This window comes from Condylostylus longicornis, unplaced genomic scaffold, assembly GCF_029603195.1.
Source record: "Condylostylus longicornis isolate FDR11 unplaced genomic scaffold, ASM2960319v2 ptg000013l, whole genome shotgun sequence".
NCBI classification, from domain to species: domain Eukaryota; kingdom Metazoa; phylum Arthropoda; class Insecta; order Diptera; family Dolichopodidae; genus Condylostylus; species Condylostylus longicornis.
Genome location: NW_026577982.1, coordinates 6,903,609 through 6,929,318, shown reverse-complemented (window position 1 = coordinate 6,929,318; position 25,710 = coordinate 6,903,609). Strand labels below are relative to the sequence as shown.

At 23.8% G+C, this 25,710-nt stretch overlaps 2 protein-coding genes across 5 annotated transcripts in view; both read right to left on the bottom strand.

Moving 5' to 3' along the window:
* Positions 1-47: 47 nt before the first annotated feature.
* LOC129605464 (anoctamin-10) lies at positions 48-3,678 on the bottom strand. Of its 2 annotated transcripts, none has more exons than XM_055515245.1 (10): positions 3,483-3,678; positions 3,295-3,413; positions 3,036-3,142; positions 2,367-2,637; positions 2,100-2,309; positions 1,769-2,042; positions 1,441-1,706; positions 1,081-1,380; positions 712-1,022; positions 48-184 (listed from the first exon to the last, which is right to left on the bottom strand). In XM_055515245.1, the coding sequence occupies exons 1-10, from the start codon at positions 3,511-3,513 to the stop codon at positions 154-156; spliced, it is 1,920 nt and encodes a 639-aa protein (XP_055371220.1). In that variant the 5' UTR covers positions 3,514-3,678; the 3' UTR covers positions 48-153. The 2 variants fall into 2 exon arrangements, with proteins under 2 accessions (XP_055371220.1, XP_055371221.1); XM_055515246.1 differs by lacking the exon at positions 48-184 and adding an exon at positions 227-634.
* Positions 3,679-5,452: 1,774 nt separating this feature from the next.
* LOC129605412 (fibroblast growth factor receptor homolog 1-like) overlaps positions 5,453-25,710 on the bottom strand; it is a 122,494-nt gene continuing 102,236 nt past the window's right edge. Inside the window, exons 3-10 of one of the 3 annotated variants that reach the window (XM_055515167.1) lie at positions 23,541-23,661; positions 10,104-10,732; positions 9,674-9,936; positions 8,229-8,361; positions 7,347-8,155; positions 7,080-7,273; positions 6,867-7,004; positions 5,453-6,677 (exon numbers count right to left, since the gene is read on the bottom strand). In XM_055515167.1, the coding sequence (XP_055371142.1) occupies positions 6,449-6,677; positions 6,867-7,004; positions 7,080-7,273; positions 7,347-8,155; positions 8,229-8,361; positions 9,674-9,936; positions 10,104-10,732; positions 23,541-23,661 (2,516 nt within the window). In that variant the 3' untranslated portion in view covers positions 5,453-6,448. Of the gene's footprint in view, positions 6,678-6,866; positions 7,005-7,079; positions 7,274-7,346; positions 8,156-8,228; positions 8,362-9,036; positions 9,210-9,673; positions 9,937-10,103; positions 10,733-23,540; positions 23,662-25,710 lie in introns of all 3 variants that reach the window. The other 2 variants (XM_055515168.1, XM_055515169.1) reach the window with 2 other exon arrangements.

Here is a 25,710-nt window from a genome sequence, read left to right as displayed (position 1 = left end):
TATCACAAGTAATTAAAACTTCTTAGTCATTAAGTTCTTTTTTAAATGTTTTATTTAACAATTACATATTAAGCATTTGTTACCATTTCTTTTAATAAATTTTAAGATTCAATTGAGGAGATTCCTTTATCATCAGCAAAGTTTTTTACATTTTTAAATGTTTTTCAGTGCAAATGCTTTTTGTCTGAAAAATAATCATATTACATATTAATTTACTTAAAAATTAACCATTAAACTTTTGGTTTTTATATAAAAAAAAAGCAGTATGGATGACCAAACTTATTTGGCTTTAAACAATTAATGATATAAAAATACGCAAAGTTTCAATAATGTAATAATGAGTTAATCACAACCAAATTGTTTAAAGTAGAAAATATAAAGAACAATTACTAAGGACATAAAAATAAATTACAAAAATACATAATAAATTAGTAGTACTATAATAGTTTGGCTTAAATACTTAAATTTTATATAAATGTGTATAACATTTAATGTTTTAAGACACTTTACAAACTGACGAAAAACAAAGATTAAATAGGATTCACGATTTTTTTTTTTTTTTTTTTGAAAATAGGATACAAAAGTTAAAAAGTCCGTTTCTTGAGAAATAAAAGATTAATCACTTTTCATTTTTCTAAAAAGAATAATATCAATTAAATATGAATTTATAATATGAATTCAAAAAGAAAATTTAATATAAAAGCTAATTACCTTAAATTTTTCAAGGCTTCAGCTGACTCATAAGCACTTTTAGCCATTGCAATACGAACCCATCTTGGTTTTTCATGTATTATTTTATGTATACAATATTTTACACCCAAAAGAAAATGTTCAAATATAACAAATGATAATGTTTGAATATTTGGAAATAAATTATCAACAAAATCTCTAACATTTGGTTGTAAATAAAGAATACCACAATTACTTAATAAAGCCATCACAGATAATAAATCTAAGGCTACTTGCCAAGCACCAATATTTTTGGCACGTCTAGCAAATGGACGTTTATAAATATATATAAGCTAAAATTATATAAAAATTAAAAATTTATTTCTTTTTTTATGTGAATAATGAATTTACCTTATATATGTCAATATACATCGCAGCAACATTATTTATTAAGGCACCTAAGGCAGCAAATGGAGCTACGGCCGCAAATAATACAACATAACCAAATTGTGTTGTAATCTGCAAATAGTCTTCATATGTACTTTGATATTCATCTAAGGCAGTTTCAAAATAAATTTGCTCATAGAGCACTGGATCTAATAAATTTTCAACATTACGTTCAATGTTTGTGTCATTTTTAGTAAATTTTGTATATTTTTGTTTAATAACAGCTATTAAGGGGAAACCCAATTCTTGAAAAATTTGAACGAGCTAGAAAAATATTAATTAAATTTTAAATTTTGAAGTGAAAATATTTTTTATGCCTGATACCTGAAATATTATTAATTGCATCATCAATTGATATTTCAATTGCACTAAGTCCTGAAGAACAAAAGCTATATAAAATAATGAGAAGAAATTATTAACAATTTCAAAAATCATTAATTTTGTAACACGATGTCTGTCATATTGACTTCTTGTTCTATGATTTTCTTGATCTGTTAAAAAAGTCGCAAGTTTTTCATATGCCCATGAGAAAATTGCAATCAACATTGATTGTACAATTACTGGTACATAATTCAGCCACGAATCAGGACCTAAAAATTTAAATGATTGCTAGACAATAATCAGATATATTATTATAATATTAAAATAATACCAAAATCATGTAAAACCTCCGCTTCAATTTGAAATTGATAAAGAGCGAAATAAGCTGCTAATATTACACATACAAATACTACTGGATATGAAATACAATACATTTGTAAATATGTATATGCGATAGGATATTGTAATGTTAATTTCCCTGTAATTGGATCGGGTTTCAAATCACCATAATATGCTGATCTTGGTCTATCTAAGCTCGTCATTTCAATAGTACCCCATCGATATGCTAATCCAGAACATTTTCTTTTCCATAATTCTGAGAATACCTACAAAAATAAACTGATTATATAAAAATTAATATTTTTATATGAATTTCAATTTACTGTTGTCCATAATACATAAAAACCACAAACTGTGGCTAAATTAAAATTGAATATGTATTGAAAAATACCAAAAATTGTTGGAAGTAACAAAGCCTTTGTATAAAATTCAATAAATGCGAAATATAATCCAATCGTTGTCCCAAAGTAGTTACGTATATCTTGAATTGGTAATCGTTTACCAATTTCAATACAAAATTTATCTAAGTATTCCTAAAAAATTTAATAAAACATATATAATAATAATTAAAAAAAAATATCTATAAATACCAAATCGTGCAATGCAAAAAAATGTTCAATAATTCCATTGCGAATATATGGCTTAAGTGATGGTTTTATGGCGTTTTTGATCAGGACGGGAATTTCACTATTTCTAAGTAATGTTTCTTCGGTTAGACCATCTATTAAAAAATCTGATTTGCTGTAGTAACTAAATTTTTGCATTGTTCCAGTTATTGTTTTTTTCATTAATTCATTTTCATCAGCTAATTTTAATAAGACATCGGTTGGCGCCGAAATATAAAGATATTTTTCGTATTTACTAAAAATATATTAGAAATATGTTTTATAAAAATTTTCTAATGTTTAATCTACTATTATGATTGATGTACAGAAGGTATGCACAAATATTTATATTAATTGCTATAGTATTTTTCTTTGTTATTAAATTTTTATGTGTTTATGTTTAAAACATTAATTTTTTAAATGGATACATTAAGTGTTTTTTTAATATATTCATTTTAATAGCTACTAATATGAAGTTGCTTACGATAGAAAATACACAAACAATAATAATAAACAGAAATATGTGTAAACTTGCTACAGATAGTTCAACAGTTTTCAGTTTATAATATGTTCATATATAAAAACGAAATAAAAACATACTCGTACATATGTATAAGTTTGTTTACCCATTATTTATTACAAATTTATGCTTACCTTACTTGCTCAAGATATGTAGTCATACCGAATTCTTGAATAATTTTCTCTATATCCTGACATTTCATTATTTTAGCTTTTTCCGAAAATGCAATAACTATGTAAGTCTAAAATTAAAATTAAAAAAATTAAAATTTCTCAAAAAACATTGCGTCATAATATAGCCTTATATGAATTTATATTGGTTATATTATGTGTGTAGATATGTAGGATAGGTATAGCGCTATATTGGTATCTGTACAGGTATAAGGGTACTGACTTTTCCAAATTTACGAATATCCTGGGCACTTCTTGATTTAGCTACTGCTTGTCTTTTCATGCTAATCTGACGACGAATTAATTTATTATCGAACGGATTACCAGGACGTTCTAAAAGAACTTTTAAATGGAAAAGAAAATTGTTACATATGCACATAAAATTTTTTTTTTAAATTTTATTTTTCTTACTTTCCGGTGATGTATCATTTAAGGCATCCATTTTTTGTTGTTATATGATTAAAAAAAAATTATAATAAAAAATTTTTGTTTTATTTTTATAGGTTTTTTTCCTTAGATTAATTAATTTCACATTTGTCCCTTCTTTCTTCAGCATTCAGCAGCCAAAATTAAAACCAAAATAAAAATGAGTGAAATATGATGGAATTTTTTTTTTGATTTACCTTGAAATGTCAAGTGCGGTATACAGAAAACAGATGATTGGTGACGTCATTGTAACTTGGTGTTTTGTCTTTTTTTTCTTTACCAAATTTTATTCAAATTGGTTATAGTCTTGGATAATTTTTTGTACTCATTTTGAAATTTCTGTAAGCAAAGTTACGCACCGAAAAAATGTTTTATTTAAACGGAAATATTTTACGTTAGTAATTTTGAATTTTGTATAACTGTTTATTTAGCTAGATAAAAATTTAATAAATTCAATTGCAAGATATTTTTTAATTTGTGTGAATTTAATATTTATTTATATTCACGTAAAATTACGTATGTTACGCTTTATATGTAAGTTATTATTATATAGAATATTATTACTCATTACTTATAATTTTATTACTCAAACGTAGAAAACTTACGAATTAGCGATATTGTAGTTGCAATTTATCATTTAAAAGGTATGCACTTTCGAGCAATTTCAAAATGCCTATAACTACGGTTTGGCTTTGCAAGGATACAAATACTAGAATGAAAAGCTTATGTACATTAATATTGCTTTAATATTAGTTCGATTAAGATAATTTTGCAAATTCGTGAGTTCGGCACAGCGAAGACAGTGTACAAAAATTGTTAATCAATACGCCTATTAAATTTCAGAAATTCGTGTGATACATTAGTTTAATGCCCTAAGAAGTTTTTGCGATTTCAGAAAAATGTAAATATTTTAAGCATTTGTATACTCACAATATTTCGTTTCTATTCAGCATGATTTGCAATCCCAAAACATAACGCCTGAAACTAATTTTAAAGGCTGTCAATTATTGAAACTGTATTTTAATGAATAAATTAAGAAATTAAAATAATTTTTTATTTTAATTTATCATAATTAACTTTATTTATTCGTATTTAAATGATTTGTGATGATTAAATTTTTGAAACATTTTATCTTTTCTTATATTATTGCATACAATTTATATAATATTATTTATATATGTATATATATATTTTTTAAATAACTATTTAAAATAAGAATTGTACAGTTCATTTTGTATAGACCTACAATAATTTTTTCTTTCTCACTATAAATTTATAAAATATATCAGTGCTTAAAATATATATTTAACATGAATGAATGAATTATGATGAATGTATATTTGAATTTTTGTAATGAATATTATTTAAAATTAATATATATAAATGTATTATATAAAAATTTACATATATAATATTATCTTAATTATTTTGCGTTTATTACTTAAAAAATTCATTTAGTTTATGCTCTTACACTAAAAAGTCTTAAATATTTTATTTCATGCAATATTTTAAATATTGCATTTTGTTAGTTGCACTACAAATAATCGAGTTATTTTAATTTTTTTTCTTTATATAATTTGAAATTAAATCTACAAATATAAAAATTAATTTTTTTTATATATTATAATAAAATTATTGTTCAAAATTCGTTGTTTATATATACGTAATCGATTCATTGAAGGAACATAAAATGGAAAGATACGATTTTTTATCGCTTTTAACTCGTTTGAAAAAGTATTTGCTTTTCATGTAGATTTTTTGAAATTTTTTTTTTATTATTTTTGAAAATAATTCAAAAATACAATTCAAAAGAAATAATATATTAATAATGTTAATTCATTTCTTTTACATAATATTGATAAATTTAAAGAAATCATAAAAAAATATTTACAATTGATGTAAAATTTTTGTTATTGTCGTTTTTATTAGTAACTTGATTTGTATTAAATTATCATTAATTCGTTTTGTTAGGATTTCGTTTAACGAACAAAAAAAAAAACAAAATTTAATATTGTAAATTAAATTTTTAATTATTTTTTTTTTAATTTATCTTAATTAAAATTAAATTATGACACACATGTTATAATTCAGTTTCTCGTTTCTAATATTCTGAAAATAATCTTTGAGCAAAATTTTAACATATTTCATTTTTAATTTCAAAATTTATATAAAATGTTTTGTGTATAAATATTATAAATTTTAAATTAATTAAAATATTGAATAGATTTTTGATATCAAAATTAACAGGTGGATTCACAAATTAAGGAGTACTGTAAGGTTTTCTGCAATAAAGTTGAGTTCTATGTTTAGTGAAGAATTGGATGAAGAGTTGATTGCAGCTTTTAAAATGCCTTTTGTATACAATATATTTTAAAGATTTTTAATTTATCAATTTATTTAATTCTATTACTATTATTACAAACCTATATGAGTGCTATGAGTTTTGCGCTCATAAAAAAAAAAACTTTTTATAAAATTTCATTTGTAATTTCGTTTTTGCAAATTTTAATATAAAACAAATAAAAGTGTTATTCTCGTTGTTTATTTTAAATTATTTTTTATGTATAAATGCGACGAATTTTGTATTTAAATTATTTAAATGAATTTTAATTTATTTTGTTTAATTTAATTTACAAGATTTTATTTATTTCGTTATTAAACGAAAAAAAACAAGATATTTACAATAACTATTTATAAAAATTATAAATAATAATAAAATAATTTATTTCTATTTAAAAATAATTTTCTTTTTTTAAAATTAACATTTTCTTTTATTATTAACGAATAAAATAATATTATAGAAACATTAGTATACTTTATATGAAATATTTTCATATTTAATTAGAAATTTTAAAATTCTTATCTGTTATATAATACTATCTCTAGTCTCTATTCATTTAAATAATGATATATTTTATTAATAATACAAAAAAAAAATCAACATTTTACAATTAATAATTTTTATATCGCATTAAATTTTCTCGTAATGTATCTGAATTTTCTGATTCATGTTCATCATCGCTAGATGGTGGTGTTTCTAATAATGGTACACCTAAATCTAAATATTCTTCATTTGCATTAGCTGTTACTGTTAGAATTTGATCTAAATTCTCTACAATTTCACTAAATGATGGACGTGCGTGTGCATCAAAATTCCAACATTGCCTCATTAACATATAACTACAATAAAAATTAAAAAAAAATGTAATTATAACTTGTAAGTTTTACAGTACGTAAATTTAAAAAATAATTATTTTAATAATGCGAATTTATTGAAAGTAAAATTCTACGAATAATCCGAAACAGCTTAGGTCTTAAATACTATAGTAACAAAGAAAAAAAAATTATTTGAAACTCTTGAAAACTCACATATTTAATGAACAATTTGGTGGCCGTTCCATACGATGACCTAATTTTAAATAGGAATAAACACGTTCCGGTGCAACGTGAGCCATTGGTTGCTCAGCATATGTGAATATTTCCCACAATAAGACACCATATGACCATCTGAATAAAAATTTAATAATACAGAAATAAGTATTAGAGAATGAATTAAAGAAGTAATATATAAAAATAACTTACACATCGCTTTGTGTGTCATAAAATTTCTCTTGTAATGATTCAGGAGCCATCCATTTTATTGGTAGTTTACTATTTGTATTTTTCCTGTAATAGTCTGTGTCATGAATATCTCTTGCTAATCCAAAATCACAAATTTTCATAACGTAATCATCACTAACAAGTACATTTCTTGCAGCTACATCTCTATGTATGCACTAAAAAAATTAAGATTATATTATAATACAAGCACAATGTCACCATGAAACTATTTCTTAATATTTTACTCACTTTTCTTGATGCTAAATATTCCATACCACGAGCTATTTGAAATGCAAATGATATTAAATCTTTTTGTGTAAAATGTACTCGATCTTCATCCTTTTCTTTTAACATTAAATCAGTTGTTTCATTATTGTTAAATGTTTGTGTTTGAATTTGTGATTTTGGACGATTTGATTTTAGAAAATCTTTTAAACTTCCATATGGTGCATATTCAACAATAACATATAATGGTCCATCTTGACTACAGCAACCAATTAAATTAATAATATTAATATGATTACCAATCATTTTCATAACTTCCATTTCACGTACTAAACTTGCAATATCAGCATCACCATGACTTTCTTTAACCATTTTAACAGCAACAATTAAATCATTTGATGATTTCGATAAACCACTTAATTTACCACGTCTAACACGACCAAATTCACCTTCACCCAATAATTTGTCTAATACCAATTGATTTCTTGGTATTTCCCAATGTGCATCTAATGGAAATTCATATTCATTACATGGTTTAAAATCTGGCCCACTTTGTAATTGTGTAACATGTTGTTTTTCAATTTTAATAACTGGCATAACAATTGTTTCTGCACTACCCAAATCAGAATTCGGTTTATAAATGATAACTTTTTTTGTCCATTGTTGTACAGCATTAACACGATGTTTTATAATTTTATCATGTTTCATTTTTCTTATAATTGTTAATATAAATATTATTCCAAATAGAAAACATAAACCGATACCAATTTTAATTAATGTTACATATAATGAATATCTTTTTAATGGATGTGGTTGATCTAATTCAATTTCTTCTAAAATAAGAAAGAAAATAATTGATTTTTTTGATTTCTGTAAAATTTTTCCAAAAATAAATTCTAATTTTACCTTCATCAATAACTCTTAAATAAGCACTGGCTAATGTATGTCCTAAACTATTTGCCGCTGAACAAGTATACCAACCTTCATCTTCATGTGTAACATTTGTAATTATTAAAGTTTCTGGTTTATCTGGATCAACCTAAATATTTTGTAAATAATTTAGGATTTTATTTTTTTAACACTATTAAGCAGTAAGATTCTAAATTATTTTCCAAATAAAATAACAAGTTTAGAACAAAACATAAAAATTTTCTAATTAAATTAAATTATAATAATATCAAAATAAAGAACAGTTAATTTTGAGTTAGGATTTAGAAAAGAAGTGAAAGCCAGAAAATAATTCCAGAACTTTTCCAACTTTTAGACTTTAATATTAAATTCATAATATTAAACTTAAATTTCTGCTCATAACATATATTCATTTTAGATTTTCAAATTTTAGATTTTCCAACTAATTCAAAATTAATTGTTCATATTTTTCTGAAATATTATTTAAATAAATAAATATAATTATGTAGTAGAAATTATTTAAAAATAATTGTTAGTTTTTCTTATAACAACAAATTACATGCAACAAATATGCTAAATTGTTAAGTTACTAAGATTTTACAATTAAAATTATATTTAATGTTATTTAAAGTATTTGTTAGTGTAATTAAAAATTTAAGTGTTTGAATTAATTAATAACTTATTTACAATTAATTTACCGAATTAATTTAATTTTACATGTTACATTTGCATACTATAATGTTACATTTATAATTTTTTTTAATGTAAAATTAGTTATAAAATAAGGGTTAAAAGTTCCCATCACCTTAACAGTTTGATTTAAATATTTTCCTTCTTTTATTTCTTTTTTATTATATACCCAATATGTTTTACTAAATAAATCTGAATAAAATTTACATTCCATTGTATCAGAACCACCAACATATAAAGTAACATTTTTTGGTTCTTTAACTACAATTGGTTTATGATTTACACGATCTATAAAAAAAAATTGAAATTAAATTATAAAAGAAATTTTAATAATAAATTATTTTTTATGTACCAACACCAAATTAATTTTTATTATTTTAATTATTAATTAATTAATTAATAACTAAGTTCATGTTTATAGAAATATGTACTTTTTAGAAGCTTTTAGAATTAGATCACCTCTTCACCAGAGATCTTGGAAAAATTATTGTTTACATTTTACCATTGTCCAGAAGAACTAAAATATTTCATAGGTTGTACTATTGAAATTAAATCATTTGTTATATTAAAAAACGTTATGCACCACTGAATTTAAGAACTTTTAATGAACTTGTCATATTACTATATTATCCGAAACCAAAAGTTTGTACAAAGCAAGAATTGCCATCTTAATAAAATAATTCAATTTACTCCTATGGCCAGTTAAAAATTAATCGTTTAAGAGATATTAAAGATAATCATTTAAGAAATACCTTCAATAAACGAATTTGAGAGAAATTTTTTTTTGTATTTCCATGGCGAAATTGTGATATTTCTTTAACAAAACGTTGTGCCATTTCTTGTAAATTACTTATAGAATCAGATGATTCATTATTTGGTATATGATGTAACCAATCGATATGAACAGCTAAATCAGGAAACATTATTGGACAATTGAATGTAACAGTTGAATTTTCTAATGCAGTTACATTTACTGGGGAGTTCGGTGCTATCATTGGTCCAGAACGTACTCGGTCTATATTTTATATAATTGTTGTTATATCGATTAAAGAAAGTTTAATATATTATATTGGTCAAAAATATTTCTTAAAATTTTATGGTAATTTTGGAGATTTTTATTGTCATAGAATAATAATATGATTTCTTTGGCAATAATTACGCTCTACACTTATTAATATTTACCTTGAATTTGAACTTTTGTTGTACGTTCAATACATCCTGCTAAATTACATACAGTACATTTATAATTTCCAGAATCTTCTGGTATACCATCTTCCATAGATACACTCCATTTTTTATAATTTGCACGTCCCATTTTACGATCAATTTGTCCACCATCTTTTGTCCATGTTATATTTGCATCTTTTGTATCAGTTATTTGACATTTTATAATTACAGTACTACCAGATGGTTTTATTATTAATCTTTCATAAATATCATCATTAATTTTGAAAACAGGTAGTGCAAGTGTTACTTTCTCTTTTGATTCTTCATCACTATTATTATTATTATAATCATCATTAATATTTTGATCAGTTTCCGTATCATTTAAATCATTATTATTAGGATTTTGATATAATTCATCATCATCATTATCTAATTGTGATTGTTGTTGATCATTTTGTATATTTGAATCGATTGTATATAATTTTGTATCGATTTTTGAATTTGGTGTTACCATTGTTGTTAAAATATTTAATGATAAATTTGACCATTGATTAAATACTGCATCTGGACGACATGAATATACAGCTGCATCATTAATTCCAAAATTTTTAATTATTATTTCATTTATTTTATCAAATGTTTGTCTAAAAATAGGTGAGAAAAAAAAATTTCAAAAATTAAAATAAAATTAATAAAATGTGAAGTAAATATTTTTTTTTTTTTGGTTTGTTATTCGAATGAAAATTCAATATTTACTCTGTTTGCACACCAATCGTAGAAGAGGAAAAGGGGCATTGCACGCATGTTTGTAAGTATTACAGTACGAGTACATGGTATTAGTCGATTTTAAACGCTCTATGGAAAACGTATAAATTTCGATTTTTTATTGATCATTTTACAAAAATTTTTTATTTTCTTATTGTGAAAATAATTTTAGGCTATAAATAAATTTTAGAAAAAAAAAGAGTTTGGAATCCGTTTTTTTCTTTACAAGTATTTGTAACACAGATGTGATTTAGTTTTATGAAGTGTAGATTTACGTACATGTGCTGTTTATTTGATATCTATACGATATCCATTTTTAGAATATTATGTAGTGTATTCATCATAAAAGAGTTGGGATCTGAGGTTAGATTTTCTTTTTTGTTTTCATTTTTGTTTGAAATTTTTTAAGGTGCTGTGTAGTGATGATGCCCTTATGGAGATTTTGGTTTTTATTGGATTTACTTAGCTTTGTTTTAGTAACTATGTATGTATAATGTACAATATTTAAATCTAAATTTTGAACTATGGTTAAAATCAAAATGGTGTTATTATTTGAATTTATTTATCAGTATTTTTCTTAATCAAATTCATTGATCTAAAATTAGATATTCAAGTGCGTAAAAATATGCTAAAGAATTATTGAACCAGATAAATTTTTATTTTATTTTTTTGGTATAAATTTTAATGTATATAAATGTATGAATATGGTAATTAATTCAAATTTCAATTTAGAAATTTGTACAAAAATGTTGCAAAAGTAAAAAAATTAAATTTTTATTTTCCTGGAAACATAGAAAAATATTGAAAATTTAATTTTTTTCTTGAAGAATATTGAATAGTATTTGATTGAATTTCATGAAGGCGGTAACACGCATAATGTTATGTATAACAATTATGTAATAGTAATATGTAGTAGTTATGATAGTGTTGGATTTGTGATTGTATGAACTAGTATTGTTATAGTTCATATTCCTATACTCAAGGCTCTGAAAGCTATAAAGTTTACGAGCAAGTAAGGGTTAATATAATTTTTTTTTGTTAGTAAAGTTTAACACAACTCTTGTCAACTTCACTTGGAACGGTACATATACAATAAAATATATAATATACAATATATTATGGTATTGTATACAATAAATGACTTAGTGGTAGGCTATTTCTTTATTAGCACCTATTTTATTGACATAGTGTATAGTAATAAAATGGTTATACGGCTAATTTAGATGTTATAAAGCAAAGACAAGTTACTCTGTGCTTTCACTTTCAAAAAACTATATGAAATTTATCGATTTTTATATATATTGGTATATGTTTAAAGTTACGAATATGTTAAAAAAATTTTATCGTCCAGACTCCAGATGTTAATGATTTCTTTGTTTTTTAGAGTAATTATACGAAAAGAACTTTCATTCATTTTATATTTTTAAAAGTGTTATACAGATGTAGGGTTTTTTTTTGTTTACATTTCATTTTTTAAAAATGTTCATTAAATTTGTATACATGTAATTATGTTTATTTTACATAATTATATAGATATTTATTTGTGAATGAACTTCCACCTCCGTTACTTCTTCTGTTTTAGGTTTATGTTTTAAATTTATATACATTTAGTATAGTTTTAGTATTTTCGGATTTGTTTTGATTAAATGGAATATAAAAAATTTGTTCTGTTTAAATTTATTTCTTTGGGTTTCTCTTTTGAAAAAAAAATTAAAATTGTTTAGAAATTTTGCAGTTAATAAAGAAAATCATTTAAATTTTTTGTACATACATAAATATTATGTAAGTACTCGTATGTATTTGTTAAATTTTATTTTTGAAATTTAAATTAAGATGTTTTAATTGTAGAAAAAAATTAAATATACCTGGTATACATATCTGTTAACAATTGAATTATAATCCCCAAAGGTACAAAATATAACAACTTTATTCGAGTTTTTTTTGACAGCCGAAAACATCCGAAAACTGTCCGAATTATTGACAACTCGAAAATTATCAGTAAAAACTGCCCGAATTACGGTGCTTTAAATTATTATGCATGTATTATATAACTAATGTTTTGTTCAAAGCTCGTATTGTTAAGAGTATAATGCAGTCTTAATTCATAAGAAAGTCTAAAAAGATAATTTAATAAAAGAGAGAATATCCAATCTCAATTTATTATTCTAAAGCTTTTATACTATAACTTATAACAACTCAGCTACCTATTAATCCTAAACGTCTTGTAATTTTAAATCATATTGTAATTATTTTGTTAACATCTTAACTATCTTTCCATATGATTAATCCCTTCTTTTCAATCATGCTTTGATTAACCTATTTCACCTTCCTTAAACTAGAACGTTTGAATACATTCTACAAAAGAAAAGAAAAATTGAAAATAAAGCAATTTTTGTTTCTACTTGACTTTTTGACCTTCATTTAAAAGGTACACTTAAGATTTTTCTTCAAGAGTGTTATTTAAATTTTTAAAGAGATTTCAGCAGGCTAAACTCTATATATGAGTGTATATGTGTATATATAATATACAATAATAATAAAATTTATTAAGTCATCATGTAATAATCATAAATCAAGTTTTCTCAATTAAAAAGTCAACATAATTTTCTTGATTTCTTCATAATATTAAAGCATTCCTTTATATTTTTTAAAATGACTTTGTTTATTCATTCATGTATTAAGATTTAAGGGAATCCTTTTCATCTTTAAGTACTCAAAATGTAATTATCATGAATTGAAAAAAAACAAAAAACCTTCTTACCTATTTGTTAAAAAAAAAATAAATAATACCGCAAAAACCTCAAATTCTATTTATTAAAATTTTATTATTATTTTATTGTAGCTATACAGGATGTTCCATTTAAGGTGGATACTCTGGATTGAGATTGGATTAATGATGAATTTTTTTCAATACATTTAGGAGAATTATGAGCTTACGTGCTTCAATAATTTAATTTCAATAATTTTTTTAAAAATCTTCCAATATTTTCCAATATTTTTAAAGAAAAACTAGTTTTTATAGAAGTTAAATTAAATAAATTTACAAAATCCAGCAACACAACAAATTGTAGCTTAAAATATGATAAAATCAACTGAATAAAATAAAACTCCGATACAGAGAACACAATTTGATAATTGGAATTTTGAATAAGCTTGAATGTTGTTAAGAAGTATATTACCAAAAAAAGAAAAGAAATTTTGGAACAAATGAAAATTTTGAAACAAGTGGAATTATTGGAACAAGCGAAAATTTTCAAAACAAGTGAAAATTCTCGAAAGTCAAAACGAAATTAGTATCTATACAATAATTTTAATTTTCAATCACGAGAGCTAGTTTAACGAAACTCTTTAATATTTATGACTCAAAGTCAACACTTTGTACAATGAATATACTCATATATAAATACATACATATTTATATACTTATCTTTATTTGAACCTAGGTGAACAAGTGAACCTGTTCTTCTATAACTAAACATTTTATTATTGGTTGTTTTTCGTATTTTCCTTTAATTTTTGGTTTTTCAGGCTCTATAAAGCCATTGTATCCTATATAATATACATACATATACGCGTAGCATATACATATTGTACACGGGAATATTTTCGTTTCCTTTTCAATTGCATTGCTAATGAATCGTCAGATTGGAGGATTAAAAGACAAGTACAATTTTTTTTTCTTTATTTTTTTCCTCAAGATCTGTTATTAAATACAAACAAACAAACAAACAATATTAATATAAAATAAAAAAGTAATTGTCAAAGAAACAAAATATTTATAAAGATGAGTTTTTATAAGTTAAGAAAAATAAAAATAAGAAAAATAAAAGTATTCGTGATAACAATGCATTTTGTTGCTACAACAATTATAATAGTGCTATACAATAATAATGTACTGAAATTGTGTGTATATACAAGAGAACATCAACATTGGAGGGCATACAAGCGGATGAACGCAGATCAAAATATTAAATAGAAAGAATGAAATAAGATAGGAAAAAGGTTTTAAAACAGAGTTTTGTTGCTGTTTAGATTTCTTTCACAATTTTTGTTTATTTTTTTCACATCATCATCATCAGCAGCAGCACAATCATCATTGTTGCAGCATCTTTTGAGAAGAAGATGACATGCTGGTTTGTTTTTAATTTTTTTTTTTTTTTTTGATTTTTTTTTTTTAACAAGCAAGTGAATAGGTTCTGTTGTTAATGCTGCTGTTGCAGTTGAATTCTTTTGGTTTTTTTTTTATTTTAATTTTTTTTTATAGTTGCATTTTATTTACAAATAAAAATGCGAAAGGAAATTCTATTCAATAGAAAAAATGGTTTTCAAGTACAAAACAAAAAAAAAAAAACAAAACAAGAACAAATTTCTATATGGTTTTTTTTGCTTTTTTTTATATTTTGTTTGTTTGGTTTACTTACTTGCTTGTTTGTAAAATTAAAAACAGGATAATGAACAATTTTTAAGTAAACTATTATTATCATTAAAATAATCATTATCATCATCATCATCATCATGATTATTGTCATTACTATCAATATCATTATTATTTTTACGATCAGTTGTTTAAATAAAATTGAATTGAAAATAAACTCAGTTCAAGAATATTATGCTTTCAAAGCTGGAAACTGAACAAATAATTCATTTAATTTTATTTAAAATCAATTTATTCAATTGATGGGGGTGGGGGGAGTTCTTATTACTAAAACTTTGCTAATTGTATTAAAATTTAACTTAACTATATAAAGAACGGATTCGGAATACCATAATTTTCTAAAAATATTTTGGAAAAATATTATAGAGTCTCGATCACAATTGATTAAACATCTTACTAACAATCGAAATCTTAAATATTTATAAGTATATACTCTTACAAAAGAACTTTATTACAATCGGCGAAGCGAATTGAATTGGCTATTATTATAAATCGGCAAGGCGAGTCGAATGGACTAGGCGAATCGAATGATATTTTAAATTATGATCGGCGAATGCTTTCATTTGCCAGATTCAAAATGTTGTTACGGCAAGACATCAGAAAATCTACCGGTAAATAATAAGGTTAACACCATCATATGTATACATTTTTTTGCAAAAACAATTAAATTTTCCTATCACTTTAGCAATTACGGAGATGTTGTCTGCTAATTTAATTAATGCTCGAATTGTTTTTGGTTCGTTTTTTTTCACGCTTAAATTAATATTAAACAAACAATATTTTTTACAATAATTTGTAGAATTTTATGAACTTACTTAACAGATAGTTTAAATTTTTCCATTATATCACTATAAATGCTATAATATCCAATTAAAAAAAAAACGCTCATTATTTTGATTTTCGGTTTCATTCGCTAAGCTTGTCATACAGAATTTTCATTCGACAGCCTAAAATTTAAGCAAATTCGCCAATCATAATACCAAAAACTTATATTCGCCGAAAATTTGATTCGCTTCGCCGATCATACGTAAGGGTTTTATTGTGGTTGAGAATGGAAGGGTTAAACTATAAAATCTTGAATTATATATTAATTTATTCGCCATTGTTAAAGCTATTATTTGTTTTATAAACCCCTAATGTATAATTATTTAATAAATAAAGCATTAATTAAAAGGCGTTGAATGCTTAAATTATAAAACAATTTAAGATCATGTTTTTCGAAAATTTGTAACCCTAACCTATATATGCGTTCGTACGTACGTTCTATTTACAAAAAAAAATAAATGACATTTTCCTTAAATAATTTATATAAAATATTTTTTTTAATGTGCCAATAATAAAAATTAAAAAAAAAAAATTCAACTTAAAACAAATCTTAAATTAATCTTAACTTTCATGTAATCAAAATTTCATGTAAAACTGTTAATAGTTTTAATTGAATATTTAACATGAGAATGTTTACTTATTTTTTTTCTACTGTCCCTCTTGTATAGAATTTTAAAACTAAGTACAACTTGTAATATGTGTGTATACATGGAAAAAGTCGTGAAAAATTTTCTTATTATCATGTTTTAAAGATTAAACACTTTATATAATTCCAGTATTTTCTTTTTAACATTTTATTTAAATTAAGAAACAAAATAAAAAAAAAAAATAAATAAATGTAGGATGTAAGTAGGTTAATCTATGAATTTACATAAATTTCATTAAATCTTATACATGTAATCTATACAGGAAGATATTTTAATATTACATTTTCTAACACTTGCAATTTTTACTTTTTCTTTTCAGAACATTAGATCTGGAATATATAAAATGAGAAATTCAAGAATATTATACATGTATAGCATGAAGTATAACAATATGTATATAAAATATATATTTAATATAATGTTTAATAAATTGTATTTGAAGTTGGTATTTTAATAAATGTGTTTAATTGTAAACATAAATTGAAGTGTAAAAGTGATTACAAGTTGCGACCTAAAAAAAATAAGAGGAAGAGAATTTTAAATTTATAACTATATTATGTTAAGAAGAATTTTATATAGAAAATATTTTGTAAAATTAAAAGTTGGTGAAAAAAAATGAATTTTTTGTATTACAATTAATAAAATATTATGTTTAGATAATTTTGTTAGAATTATTAAAGAAAATAATGAAGAAATGTCATGGAACAAGTTGTAATATTAAAAACGCATCACTTTAATTGCATCTTATTCCAGTAAGATGTCGCTGTTTTTATCAAGGTAGAAAATAGTTAATTGCAATAATTTTCCGTTTTGAGAATTGAATTTTGATTTTCATTTTCTACAAAGAAAAAAAAATGGGGTTTATATAAAATATTTTACGAAACTTGTTCTCAAGATTCTCAAATCAAAAAATAGATGAGTGGAGAACAACTACAGGATCCAAAATATTTTGATCATGTTTGCGATTATTTCAAAACATTTTTATTGGGTTCTTTGTTTTCTTGGCGAGTAAAGAAGTGTGATAAATATGTTTTGCAATTGAATATTGAATAAAAGTTTGTCCAAGCGAATCAAATTAACAGCCTGATTGTGTATCTCGCTTTTTTACTTACTTTTTATTCACTTTCAAACTAGAATTCTCAGTATTCACTAATGAATGTTTCATTTTCAAAAACAAAGTGAACAAATTTCGCATTTTAGAAAAAAACAAGATACGTAATACCAAGGAATTCTTCTCACTTGAAAATTACATTATACAAAAATATGATAGTTACTCTACTCCCTTTCTTCTTATTTACCGAATAAAATAGCGAGATAGACGATCAGCCCCTGAAAGTTGTTAAATAAAAATGAAAATTTAAAATTAATTATTCTATTATACACCTGGTGGCTATACTATTCCAGTGTATTTCTAATAAACCTAATTAGGAGTAACGTGTTTTACTAGTATTTTCTATTTGACGTTTGGCATAGTCAATTAACTAGCTCCAATAGATCATTTTGTTTCCTGTGGAAATATGGTCAATGAAACATTTAACAATTTCGACTTTTTTATTTGACATAGTTTGTAGTCCATAAGCTGTCCTATAATTCTGGATCATGATTTATAAAATAGTATCTATATGATATACAAAATTAAATTACAAATTTGTATAAAATTTTTATTATACTAGAAAAAATTTTTATGATAAGTGCAATCAAGCACATGAAATGCAATTTGTTTTCAAAGTTTTTTTTTCTTCTTCTTTTATCTATCTAGCTTTCAGCTCATTTCAATGGTATCTGCACGACTATACTGCCATTAATAATATTGAATGTTAAACAATTTTTTTTTTGTCATTTTTTCATTTTTTATTTTTAAAACACAGAAGTCAACCGAAACCTATTAAAGAATATTGTTATTTTTCTTTTTTGTTAAAAATACATTCGTCCTAAAAAATAGAACATAAAGAACCTGAAAGTATATTTTGTTTATTATGTATATAGATTCAAGTTGCGACATTGACATTACATATTTGTTTAGAGAATTAAAAAATCCGAAGGGAAAATCAAAGAATAAGAAAATAACTTTATACTTGAATAGGGGAAGAGAAAAAAAATATTTGAACAACTTTAGATGCACGTTCTACGGTTGTAATCTTAAGTAAATCTTTTTTTAAATTTTCAATAAAATTGGAAATGCAAAAAATTGAGCCATTGGCAATATTATTGAAGGCTTTGGTTCCTATAGAATGTTGTGAACATGGTTTATGTGCAAAAAAAAAATTAGGTTTGCCATCTTGCAATTTAGAACGTCGGTTTTATGAAAACATTGAAACAGTGGAGTGCAAAGCACTTTTCAAATATAAATCATTAAATATTTTACTCTCTATATAAAAGTATGTTGGCTTATTGCATACACTTAGGCGGAGAACTATTAAAAGAATCAATAAATTAATTAACTAAAATGTAGAATTTTATTAACTTTGAGTATAGCGTGCTATTTTGCCGGTCCTAACAATTTACTTTTGAAATGCATGATTCTAGTCAAATTATAGAATTAAACATTAATCAAACAAGTTCGAAAAAATGTGAAGTGTGAAACTCTTAAAAATGAGAGAAAATTTAAAATTTTTTTAATTAATATTGCGAAATAAAACAATTTTAGCCCTGAATAGGTTATAAAAATTAATTTACAATCACATGTCTTGATATTGAAAAGATATGGCAGCTTTGAAATGTTAACTATATGAAAATATTATGGTTAATTGAAAAAGAAAATAGTTACTAAACAAACGATCTAACAAAGTAGGTATAAAAGAAAAGATCGCGGCGATTTTATTTACATATTTTTTTTCTTCCTATACTTAGACTTACTATAAGTATTAAGTAAATGCTATTGTATAATATACTTAAATATATATATGAGCATTGTCTCTCACAGTAGCTTGTTGCACAGCTTATACTACTATTATAGAATTTATTGATTAGTTTTTTAAAAACCAATATGGTAAAATTGTAATTTTTTGCTGTTACTATTTTTATTATTTGTTTAAAGTTGCGTGCAGTGCAAAATATGTTAACATTACTAGTGCGGTATGGTGTGACATTATCAAAGTTAACAAAGAGTATACCTATACTTGTATAAAAATAAGGTACATGCAAGGAAAATAGTTAACACAGCATTGCCGATATCAACTTGTATTGTTTGTGATGGAATTCAGTAATTTATCAAGGAATTTAAATTTACGATACTTAAAAAAAACGGGTAAGAAACAAAAGGTGAGATACTTTTATAATTTTCTTATGGGAAAAAGTTTTGCTTTAAATTTTCTGCAATTTTAAAGAAATATTTTGCCTTTCTTGGACAATAATGTTTACCATTAAGAAATTTATTTTATTGAAAACCAATTATTTGTCACTTCTGGCAAACCACAAAAAAAAAAGAAAATAAAGGAGGAAAACAAATCGGGTCAATAATGTTAAGAGTTGAAAAAGGTTTCTATTTAAAATCTACTAGATTTATGTTAATTACATTTAAATACAATATAAATAGAGGTTTTGACTTCTAAATAAGTACAAAAATAAAGTATAGAAAATTTGTTAAAATTACAATCAATTTTGGACATCATTAGACGCCCTCTAACTGTTTGAGATTTTATTTTATTTGTTTATACTTTTACGCTTCAGGAAATCAAAGAAATTCATTTCTATTGGCGCGATGGTGTGGGATTAAAAATTAAGTTATCAGATTTTTTTCAATTTTGTTAGTTACAGTGATTAATTGTATTGCTTATAGCTGAAAGAAGAAAAATGTAAGATTTTAATTGAAAAGGTGATGAAATTGGCATATGTTGTAAGAATAGTGTGGGTTGGTTGATTTTTACTTCCTATATACGCTATAGATATTGATTGCAAAATAATTGAGAAATCAATTGTAAAACATTTTATTGGATTTAATATATTGATTATTGCATAGCTTAACATTTACTTAGATTTAATGTGATGATAGAAGAGGTAAGTGGACAAAGGGGTTAACTAACATTTTGACGAAAATTGGGCTTTTCGTATAAAACATCATTAAATTTCATATATTTTCAACTGCGATTACTCTTATAGTTAGAAACTTAATAAAAGACGAGATTACCAATGTGTTACAATGTGTTACGAGAAAAAATGTGTTACAATGCAAATGCGAGTTTACCCCCTTTGCCCACCTACCGCTTTATTATCAATTAAAAATAAAACGGAACAGATTTTGTAAGAACTACAGATTCTTAGTTCTTAATTAGAAGTTTTAAAAAATTTAAAAAAAATATTTGAATAATTAATAGAGTAATTGCCTAAAACTCTCCCCATGGATGTGTTTTATATTTTTATAATAACAATAAACATAACATACTTGACATGAATGAAAATAATTTGGAAAGACATTAAAATGGCAATAATGGCACGAATACAAAATCAAATGATTTACGAACATACAAGAATCGTTCTAACTTCATTAGTCAACTTTTTGTGTTGTTTTTTAAAAAGTAAAGTCTATGTGAATAAACCAACCCAAAATTCAAACGAGGTTGATGCACTTTATATGGTGTATGAGCGAATTCTTAAAAATTTTAATATTCGTATGATAGTCTGTATGATAGTCTGCTCGTATTTGAGTATATTGAGATATATTTTTAATAAAAATGGTGAAAAATTAAAAAATCTAATTTTTTGGATGTCTTATGTTAAAAACAACATCTAGGCGTGATTTTTTCAAAACGAGTAGAATTTTTTTAATTGACATTTTAGAGTATGAGACGATGCATTTCGTATTTTGCAAATGAATTTTTATGTCAGATTGACTATAAAATTTTTGACAATTTGATGAGAATATTAAAAATTACTCTCTTTCAAGGTAATGTAAAATATCGTTGAGTTTATATGCATATATTTTGTTAACATATGACAACAGAGTTTGTGTTATTCAAAAATCGAAAAGCATTGTTTTTAATTCTATAAAATCCTGTTATGGTAAATAACGTATAACATTAAAATCTCATTTTAAGAATATGTAGTACTATAGTAGTTCAACTACTTTTTAAATTGCTTTTTAACGCTTTTATTAATTTTAAAATAAGTTTTCTGAAAATCATAAATCAGTTGCTTTTTTTTAAAAAATTCAATTTTTCTTCTACAATGAAATATAATTTAATTTTATATATCTGAAGAAAAATCACGGTGGCACAAGAAAGATTAAATTGAGCGCATAAATTCAATTTTTGTAAATTTGCAAGTAATTTTTATATATAGAGAAAATTACAAAAATTTTCGTTGATAGCTTTATTCAAAATTGATTTTAAATGGAATTTTGTGTGAAGGCCAATATAAGTGCGTATATGTGTAAAAATAAAAATGCATTTACATATTATATAACGTATGTAAGTTATATCAAATATCTCTTGCAAATTTTTTGCTATTTGTTAAAGTGTACTATAAATGCAATCTCAATTTGTCTTATTTTTCTTCGGTAAATATAATGTTAATGTTAAATTTCATTTTTTAATGGAATTTGCAATTTAATGTTTCCAATGATGACTATCATATTTTTTTTTCATTTTTATAGTTTGTATACATTATACCTTTTATTATATAATATTAAATTTGTTCTTATTTTTTACTATGATGCTCTTGTATTTCTTTTAATGTTCATGTTCAAAAGAGAAAAGGACATAATAAAATTATGACTACCACTCTTTCTCTTTTTTTTTTTTTCCATTATAATTTATGTTTCACTATTAAAAAACATTATCATTTTGTTTGTGATTTTCTTCCGTTTTTTCTTTTCTCATTTTTCTCAACTCACAACTAGATCTCTTAATCCGAAATTAAAAGAAAAAAAATTAATCTTAAAATTTATTTTAGGTCTTCATTTATTTTGACTTAAACAGATATATTTGGTTACTGTATATATGAAAACTCTTATAGTAGAGATACAATTGAGTATTTGCATGGTATCATGTGCTTCAAAGATCATCTTTGCGGATCAAACTCATATGGTTGGTAGAATAGCACATTTCTCTTTGACAAATTAATTCTAGGGTTTATATAGTTTTAGATCTAGAGTAATGAAAATTTATGCTAACATAAAGCTACAGTAATTAATTTAGTTTATATATTGGCATACTCTTGGATAAGAGGATAGATGATTACTCTTGTATTTTAACTTATATAGAAATTCGACAGAGATATCGATGTCGAAGAAATGGAAGGCCGAAAATAAATATTTTGCAAATGCTTTAAGGGTTTATAAGTCAATAGAATGAGGAGTTGGAAGTGTTTCCAATTTGTAGCTAAAATTTCAAATTTAAGACTAATTAAAGTGGTCGTGTTAGAGGAAAATGGCTTCAAAAATTAGCAAGCAGCTTTAAGAATACGATTAACTTGATGTATAAATTTGATTTCTTATAATATAAAAAATTATTTCTCACCTTTTTGCATCAACAGAATTCACAAATTGCGTTTGCTTTGGACACAGTAGTTAGCACAAAAAATTTTCTAGCCTTAAAGAATTGTAACTTGGAGAGAAAAGGGGATTAAATATATTTCATTTTAAAAAAATATTCTTAATTTCTTTGACGTAATAAAAGTTTTATAAATAGACGAACGCACAGGCATAATAGAACTAATAGACACATTTTATTTTTAATTTTTTTTACAAATGTCCTTAAAAATATGAATATATAAATTTATAAAATCATTTATACTTTAATATGTTTTTTAAAATTTAAAAATTTTGTACACTTTTATACTTACACATCTCTTCTTCTTGTATCCATTCTAGCACCATTCTTATACCATATAGGATTTTTGAATGAACATTTAATATGAACTTCTGTATGCGTTGGAACTCTTTCATGAAGTAAAACATTTTGTTCTGTAAAATATAATTAGAAAATAAAATTTAACAAATAAAATAAAAAGGAAATAAGACAAGTAAAATTAGAAGAATAGAAGAAGAAATTTTTAAGTAATTTTTTTTTTTTTTTTTTTTGGTTGCAGTCAGCACGCAAATATAAATTGTCTACATTATGTAAAATGTGTAAAAGAAATAAAAAATAAAGTGATGGTTCAGTTGGTATTTTTTTAATCTTTAGAACAAAATTAGGAATAAAATATTATTAGACTTTAAATGTACGTACAAGTGGTTTGCGGTCATTTGCCACAAGATGTCGTTTATTTTTTGAGTAATTAAGTAGGTACTTGACGTATTAATCTAAACCATAGTACTTACAGAAAGTGTTTGATCGTTACTTTTTGTAAATAGAATCATATCCTGTAAACTACGTTTAAATTTGAGAATTTCAATTAGGGTTCTGTTGTGAAGTAAAATGAAATTCCAATTTTGAAACAAACAAGTTTTTTGTAATGTCAGTAGATATTAATTTACTTCGATTAGTGAGAGCGCACTGAAGAATTTTTTCGAAAACTGTCAGAATATTTCATTTAATATGTTGTTTACTACAGAAAATTGAAATGTTTTGCTTAATAAAGAGAGACGTATCTCTGCTCTTATTCTCTTTTTAGTTTACACAGTTGATGTCATTAGAACAGTTCAATGGCGAGGCGATAAAATCACATTCATATTACAGAGCGATAGTTATTTCCTATCATGTCGACCGGACTGTCGAGACAATTTTCTTGTTTATTTTATAAAAAAAAAAATTCGAAAAATAAAAAAATTAAAAATTCTAAGTGCATTTAACTGTGTACACATTAGGATCGTTTATAATTGCACTTCTGTTCTTTCGCATTTATTCGAATTATGTAAGCAAAACCAGAAAAAAAAAATCGAAAAATTTGTAATTTTTTTTAAAAGTATGTATAATGTCGGTGTTTTGTAGTTCACTTAAAAAGACAAAAATATTATGTTACTTTTTCAATTGAAACATTCAAATATTTTTTCCTCTTTTTTTTTTTTAGATTTTTTTAATATGTTTTTGGGCAAAGCAACCAAAATTTTTGTGGTTTGTCTTCTTATTTGTCTTATATTCTTTGAACTCTTCGGTTTTTATCTTTTTTTTTGTATCGATTAAGTTTTCCATGCCAATCGGTTTTTTTTTTCCATATTTCACTCTTTGAAAATGAACACCTGGAATGAACTACATACATACTTACATTTAAGACTTTGGCAAAGTCAAAAAAATTTTGAATCAGTAGTTTTATACATTTTGATTTTCGGAAAAAGTTGGCAAAATATGTAATATTTATATTTTGATTGAAATTTAAATTGAAAGTTTTTCGAACTAATGAGGACGTACAATGTAGATTTTATAAAGGAAAACAATATCTGGAAATTAAAAATTTTTAAGTTTTTGATTTATTTACTGATTAAAAATGCAAGTCACATAGAATATTTCGCAAATTTTTATTGAAAATTTTGTCACTAATTATTATGTAGCATACAGATTCTTATGCATTTAAAGATTCATTTTATTTTAATTTATTACAACCTGATAATAATATAAATTACTTAAATAACAAGTAATTAATAATTGATAATTATGTGGGAATATGTACTTCAAAAAGCAAAATAAATTCTGGAACTGAAATCCGTAAAATATGGGCTTTAATTTTAACAACGCAAATTTATTTAATTAGAAAAACAATATAATTTTATGCAACTTATTACATACTTATGTAGAAATTTAAAATCTTATTTTGATTATTTGCCAAATTTCCTTAACGTATACTTATTATATCTTCATAAAATTATATAATACATTGCGTTCGATACTGTCAAATTGACTGTCAATTACTTAATCAGCTGAGTTTATTGACGCTTACAAAGTTATTTGACATCCAAACTTTTGATTACAACTAATTGCGATATTTGTGAATGAGTTTTTCTTTAAAAAATATAAAATTAAATGTTATTGTACGAAAATTTAATATTATTTTGAACTTGAAATCAAATTGATATAAA